We start from the raw sequence: 6,946 nt of genomic DNA, 5'->3' as shown, positions 1-6,946 counted from the left end.
CAGAGACCACTCCCCCACCCCGCCTTCAGGCTCAAGGCCAGGCATGACCTCATCCCCCACTGACTCCACCCGCAGGCCCGCCGGCCTCGAAGACGGGGGCAGACTCGCAGACGGGGGCCAGCCCGGCGGGCAGCTCGGAAGCAGGGTCCAGGCTCCCAGCCAGGACGGGCCCGGGGAAGGACTGAAGATGCTACACGTGTTGGGGCCTGCCGCCTTTATTCACGAGGCCCCTGCCCCAGTTGAGCAGAACCGGGCAGCGCAGATTCACCCCCCCAGGGCCCTTACTCCGCGCACTCCTGTGCGAGCCGGAAGTGACTAAAGTGCTGGTGTGTGACGGAGCCTCTGGGGGAGGCCAAAGGGCAGGGGCCCCACCCCCTCCGCCCAGGCGGGGAGGGGGAACCCGGCTCAGGAAGGGCAGGGCACTAGCCGGGGCTCCCCGAGGCCGGGGAGGGAGGCTTCCCTCCCCACTGCTGGGGCGGGGGGCCGGGGCAAGTCCATGCAGTCCTGGGCTGGGGGGAACCGGGAAGGGGAGCCTTGAGCGTGGAGTCCTAACTGGGGGGGGGCTGGGCCGAGGACGGGACCTTTCCTGTACCCCCGAGGGGGGACGCGTGCCTCAGAGGATGGGGCAGCCCCGCCGGCGCTTATTCTTGCGGACCTGGAGGCCGGCGCGGGTGGCCATCTCGAAGACCTCCCTCACCCCCTCCTTGGTCTTGGCCGAGCACTCGAGGTAGCCGAAGGCGCTGATCCGGTTGGCCATGTCCCGGCCTTCCTCGGACCGAACCGGCTCCTGGGAAGACGGGGCGGAGGTCAGAGGACCAGCAGCTCGCCACACCTCCCCGCTCACCTGGCCCCGACCCCCCAGGACACGCGCCCCCGCCACCCCGAAGCAGCTTCGGGGCCAGGGAGCCTCGAGGTTCTCTCTGGTCCCTCCACCCCACAGTACACGCTTCTCTCGCCTGAATGAGTGGCCACTACCTCCTAACGGAGCCCCCCACCCTCACTTTCCCCCAATCCATCCTCTAACACGCAGGCCTGACCAAACCTGCGCCCAGTTTAAAACCCTGCTGTAAAGACCCTCCCAGGACCCCCCACTCCATCGTGGCTGCGTTCCCTAATGCGCTCCAGTCCTCCGGCTGTGCAGGGCTACTGAGCAGGCCCCCACACAAGCCAGCGCCCTGACCTGCGTCCCCTCAGCCCACACCTCCCCGAGGGGGCTCAGCACCACCCGCGTACCCCAAGTGAAATGTCTTCTCAGAAGTTGTCAGGACTTTCTTTTTCCATCTCCATAGTCTACCCCCTAGCACAAACTGGAATAATGAACGTGCTAAGTGACCCTGGAAACGTTATTTCATTTCCTGCGTTTCATCCAAAACCGGATGAGACACTCGGAGGACTCTTCCAGTTCTCTCTCACCAGGGAGTGGATATGTGGGGGGAGAAGGTGGGGACCACAGCACTTCTTTTTTTTTTTTTTAGCTACGGGGATTGAACCCAGGACCTCACGTGGGAAGCCAGTGCTCAACCACAGCCACCTTGGCGCCCCTGAGTTGGTTTTTTGTTTTATTTTTTTTCTTTTCCCAGAGTTGGTTTTTTTCATTTGTTTTGCCTGTTGTTTGATTTTGGTTTTGTTTTTTTCGGGGGCTCTGGGAACGGAACCCAGGACCTCCCATGTGCAAAGCAAGTGCTCAACCGCTTGCGCCACGTCTGCTCCCACCATGGCACCTCTGAATACAGGAGGGTCTTCCTGGAGAGAAGCCCCCTTCCTCCCCAGCCTGCACAGCCCTCGAAGGGCGCCCTCCCCGGCAGGCGCTCCCGGCCCGCAGCCGCACCCACCTGCTTCATCTTGGCCAGCTCCCTCCGGGTGTGCTCGTCCTGCCGCAGGTCCTTCTTATTTCCCACTAGGATGATGGGCACATTGGGGCAGAAGTGCTTCACCTCCGGGGTCCACTTCTCAGGAATGTTTTCTGCACAGACATGTCCCAGGCAGGTGCTCGTGTCTTGCTCTCGGCTAGAAAGCCCTGCCCGGGGGCCCCTCCGCCGCCCACAGCAGTCTCAGGCTTTTCAGCATGACTCCCCGTTCCCAGCCTAAAACCCACCCCTCCTCTCCCAGCACACCCCACCCAGGGCCAGTTACAGAGTGAGGCGGCCCAGGCCTAATGTCCCCACTCCCCGCCAAGCCGCCTCCGGTAGCTTCCAAGGGGCTCGACCCACTGCCCCCAAAGCCCGCACCCCCTCACCCAGGCTGTCGGGGCTGTCGATGGAGAAGCACATGAGGATGACATCCGTGTCCGGGTAGGAGAGAGGCCGCAGGCGGTCGTAGTCTTCCTGCCCCGCGGTGTCCCACAGAGCCAGCTCCACCTGTCGCAGGGACAGCGAGCGGCTAGCCCGAGGGCCCCAAGCACGCACTCCCCAGCCCGGCCCCCCCAGAGATCCTCTGAAGTCACGCTTAGGCCCACCCAACGTCTAGTCTACCCACGGCGGGCCAGGAACTGTGTTCATCGCTGTCTCGTGACATACACGGGTCTGTGTGCTTTTTTCGATCGTCAGTCACCTGCGTTCGATCTCCGCGCAGGGTATGAGCTGCCATTGTGAGCACCATTCTGTGATTTAATCCTCATAACCTCCCACTGGGGGAAGTTTTAACATCATCCCCACTCTGCAACGGGGAAGTTTAAACTCAAGACAAAAGGACTTGGCCCGGAATGCAGAGACAATATGTGGTGGAACCAGGAAGCGTCTCCAGATTTTCGGAGACTGCGGTGTCACATGCTAGCTTATGCGGGTTCCAGCAGGGAGGCTGGAACGAGGAAGTGTGGGGGTGCTCAGGGTGCACATCTCGAGGCCCGTCAGGCCGGGGCGGCAGGACGCCCAGGTGGACGGGAAGGGGCTCGCGGCCTTCACCTGCTTGCCGTCCACCTCGATGTCGGCAATGTAGTTCTCGAAGACGGTGGGGACGTAGACCTCGGGGAACTGGTCCTTGCTGAAGACGATGAGGAGGCACGTCTTCCCGCAGGCCCCGTCCCCCACGATCACCAGCTTCTTGCGGATGGCGGCCATGGCTGGGCCTGGCAGGGGGCGGGCAGTGGGGATTGGGGGATGAGCGAGCAGGCCCCACCCAACACGCTTCTCTGCGTTTCCGGACATTCCCCTGGAAACTGAGGCGTTCGGCAAAGGGAGGCTTGCCAAGCACCAATCCTTCAGGAAACAGAGCTTGGAATTCCTAATCTCAGAGTCAGGGACAGGACTTCCCCAGTGGGTCAGGACACAGAGGCGGGAGGTGGAAGAAAAACCCACAGAGGAGCCGGGACACGCGAGGCAATCCACTCACCGCTCACCCACGGGGGGACCTCGGCCACCCAGAGGGTAGAGCGGATTGGAATCGGGGGAGTCCGCTTTTATCTGCGTTCTGTCTCAGGATCCCGAGTCAGACTTCCTTTGTTACCAGGATTTTGCTACCATAAAGTCTAGCGATCGGTCCAATTGAGAAGACTGTCCCTCACACAGCACCAGCCACGCCTGCCCGGTCCCAGCCCAGCAGTCCCCACCCCAGGCCACAGGTTAGCACAACCAGCCTGGGAACCAACACCTATCCAGCCCCTAGGTGCCAGCCGCCACACTTCGACAAAAATGATCTTCAGTCCCAGAAGGAACGGTGCACTTCCCATTTTGACAAACTAGGAAACTGAGGCTCGGCACGTAAGCACTGGGACAGGATTCGAAGGGCCGTGTGATGCCAGGCCTATGCGTTTTCTACACATCACCTGGAGGTGGGAAGAAGCAGGGGAACCCAGACAGAGGACAGTGGCAGCGCCTGCCCTGGCCCACCCCATCGCAGGCCCCAGGCCCCGAGTCCCACAAAGGAGGCTCAGTTCTGGCAGTGCCCGCAGCCCACATTCGGGCAGCCTGCCTCCCCCGCCCCCTTCCTCCTGGGCCCGGCGGCAACACTGGGTCACTCAGCTCCAGGCAGGGGACAATGGCCACACTGTAGAGAGCTACGCATCGACCACAGCAGAGCGGCTGGGCACAATCCACCAGGGAATCACCTCCACCCACTCCCGGGAACAGCCCCTTCCTCCCCTCCGTCCAGCTCACTCGGAGGCCCTGCCCACCCCTCCCGGTGACTCAGGGCAAGAAGTCGGCTTTCAGCTTCCCGGGGTTTCCGGCATGACCCCCCACCCCACCCCACCCCCCCTCCCCCGCACGCAGGAACGGGCATCTGCACCCGCGCTTCACACCTGCCCAGCTCCCCGGTCCCTGACCCGAGCCTCACTTCCCCATTCCCTGGGGAGGCGCAGACCCCCAGCCGCACAAGTTCCCAGGCCTCCCGCCAGGGAGGAAGAGGGCGGGCTCTGGAGCTGTGATGAAGGCAGGGCTGTTGGGAAAAGGGGTGGGGGCTAGAGCCTGGGCTGGGAGGAGCCCCCAAAGAAGAGACAAATGAGGGCCCGTCCCAGGACCAAGCCGGCAGGGAAAGCAGAGCACGGTAACCTGATCCCTGCCCCAAGCCTGGCTTCTCCTCTTCGTCCCCTGTCCTGTCCCGTCCCAGCCGGCTGACCTCCTACTCCCACTGACCACCGCCTCTGCCCTCCGCCTCTAAGGAAGCCATCGCCTCAGCCCAAGGCCAGTTCTCCTCAACAATGGGGCCCGGGGCAGCCCCTTCCTGCCCTCCGCACACATTCACCGAGGTGGGATGAGGGGAAGTGGCATGAGTCAGAGAGAATTTATAGGAGGTGAGTCCACAGCCACACTCTCCCATGGAACACTCCACAAAAGGGGCTTCCCGTGGTACCCCGAAAGGCAGGCAGGAAGGCTTTCACCCTGCCAGCGGGACCCCTCCAAGAGCGGAAGCCATTCTGCACAATGGGGTTCCCTGGGTACTCTACCCAAGCGACTGACATCAGGACTTTGTCCAACTCCCCACCCACTCCCATCAACCGGCCCAGCTGTGCGCACACTCGGGCAACCCCAATCCCGAGTGGCCAGTGTGTGTGTGTGTGTGGGGGGGGGCAGAAGCCCTTGGGGCAAAGACTTGGGCAGGCCGTGCCCGGCAGCTGGGAGGGCAGACCTCAGGGCAGGAGCCCGCACCAGGGGACCTGGAGCTCCCCGCTCAGGGAGGAGCCTTTCCCCGTTTGGGCCAGGCCAGGTCACCAGGCCCGGGGCCAGAATGGCAGGACAACAACTAGCTCCCTGTGAGAGGTGAGCCCAGAGGAGCTGCCCCCCTGACCCTCACAGGGGCACCGAGCGCCCGGCAGGCTGGAATCGGGCCTGGAACTTCTGGAGCCTTCCCTGACTCAAGGCCCCGCGGATACACCCGCCCTCTCCTCGATCCTTGGCAGGAGGTCGCTCCTCCCTCCTCGTCAACTTTAAACCAGAGGACAGAGCAGGACTCAGCTTGGTGGCCCCCTGGCCAGCCCCCCAGGATATGCTCAGCCCAGCTCAGGGGTGGGAGGGAAGGCCTGGAAGGAGGGGGATCTCCCATCCCACAGGCAGGAGCTGGGTCCTTTCTGGTCCGCCCCCCCCCCCCCCCACCGAACCCAACCCAGCAACAGGACCGTCCAGGGCGGGGCCGGGCTCCGCGGGGCCCGAGTCCCCGCCGGCCACAGCCGCCCCTCTTCCCGCCACCCTCGGTGCCGGCCTGCGGCAACTGCCTCCGCCACCCCGGCTCCCGGCTCTCGTCCCCCAGCCCAGCCCGGGTCCACGCCGGGCCGCCCGGGCTGGGGGCTAGAGCCCCTGGCTGAGGCTCCCCGCCCGGCGGGGACTGGTTCCGGGAAGCCGGGAGAGGAACGCAGGCGCTGGGGCTCCGACCCCGCGAGGCGGGAGGCCCCGCCGGGCAGGTCCCGGAGGCCCCCGGCTGCAGCCCCGGGATGGGCCGGCCGGGCGCCGTGTCGAGGGGAGGCGACGCGGCCCGACCCCCTCCCCGGCCGGGGCCGGGACACCGGGCGAGCGCAGGAAGGGGAAAGTGCCCGCCCGGGGCCCGGAGCCCGGGACGCCCCGCCGCCCCAGCCCCCGGCCCGGGGTACCTCCGTCTCCGCCGCCTCCAGCTGTGCGGCCGCTGCGGGAGGCCGACTGACCCGAGGGGCCCCGCCTCGCCCTCCTCCAGCGCCGCGGCGGCCGGGGGCGGGCCCGCGGGCAGGGCAGGGGAGGGGAGGGGAGGGGAGGGGCCGCCCGGGGGCGGGGCGGCCCAGGGGGAGGCCGGGCCCGCGGGCAGGAGAGGGGAGGGGAGGGGAGGGGCGGCTCGGGGGGCCAGGGGGAGACCGGGCCCGCGGGGAGGGGAGGGGAGGGGAGAGGAGGGGCGGCCCAGGAGGAGGGCCGGGCCCGCGGGGAGGGGAGAGGAGGGGAGAGGAGGGGAGAGGAGGGGAGGGGCGGCCCGTGGGGCTGGGGGAAGACCGGGCCCGCGGGGAAGGGAGGGGAGGGGAGGGGAGGGGAGGGGCGGCCCAGGAGGAGGGCCGGGCCCGCGGGGAGGGGAGAGGAGGGGAGGGGCGGCCCGTGGGGCTAGGGGGAGACCGGGCCCGCGGGGAGGGGAGGGGAGGGGAGGGGAGGGGCGGCCCAGGAGGAGGGCCGGGCCCGCGGGGAGGGGAGAGGAGGGGAGGGGCGGCCCGTGGGGCTAGGGGGAGACCGGGCCCGCGGGGAGGGGAGGGGAGGGGAGGGGAGGGGCGGCCCAGGAGGAGGGCCGGGCCCGCGGGGAGGGGCGGCCCCCTGCTCGCCCCGCCCGGGGTCCCTGCGGCTGGCCGGGGGCCTAGGGCCTGTGCGGGGGGTGAGAAGGGAAAGTGGCGGGGAGAAGACTTGCCTGCAGGGAGCAGGGGGCGGGGGTCCCGGCACTCGGCGCCCGCTCCGCCCTCCGGGCGTCGGGAAAGTTGAGCGGCGCGCGGGGTGGGTCCGGAGGAGCCGCTGCTGCCCCCGCGTGGCCGGCCCCGAGCGGGGCTGGGGGACGGCGGCCGGAGGAGCAGCCC

At 67.2% G+C, this 6,946-nt stretch overlaps 1 protein-coding gene across 2 annotated transcripts; it reads right to left on the bottom strand.

Annotated features, from left to right (window-relative positions):
- Nucleotides 1-199: 199 nt before the first annotated feature.
- RHOC (ras homolog family member C) lies at nucleotides 200-6,869 on the bottom strand. 2 transcript variants are annotated; one of them, XM_058303031.1, is made up of 5 exons: nucleotides 6,784-6,869; nucleotides 2,901-3,064; nucleotides 2,237-2,357; nucleotides 1,833-1,963; nucleotides 200-787 (listed from the first exon to the last, which is right to left on the bottom strand). In XM_058303031.1, the coding sequence occupies exons 2-5, from the start codon at nucleotides 3,054-3,056 to the stop codon at nucleotides 614-616; spliced, it is 582 nt and encodes a 193-aa protein (XP_058159014.1). In that variant the 5' UTR covers nucleotides 3,057-3,064; nucleotides 6,784-6,869; the 3' UTR covers nucleotides 200-613. The 2 variants fall into 2 exon arrangements, with proteins under 2 accessions (XP_058159014.1, XP_058159013.1); XM_058303030.2 differs by lacking the exon at nucleotides 6,784-6,869 and adding an exon at nucleotides 6,017-6,147.
- Nucleotides 6,870-6,946: the final 77 nt, after the last annotated feature.

Source organism: Dasypus novemcinctus, chromosome 9 (assembly GCF_030445035.2).
Source record: "Dasypus novemcinctus isolate mDasNov1 chromosome 9, mDasNov1.1.hap2, whole genome shotgun sequence".
NCBI lineage: Eukaryota > Metazoa > Chordata > Mammalia > Cingulata > Dasypodidae > Dasypus > Dasypus novemcinctus.
The sequence above is the reverse complement of the archived record's forward strand: the minus strand, read 5'-3'. Positions and strand labels throughout refer to the sequence as shown.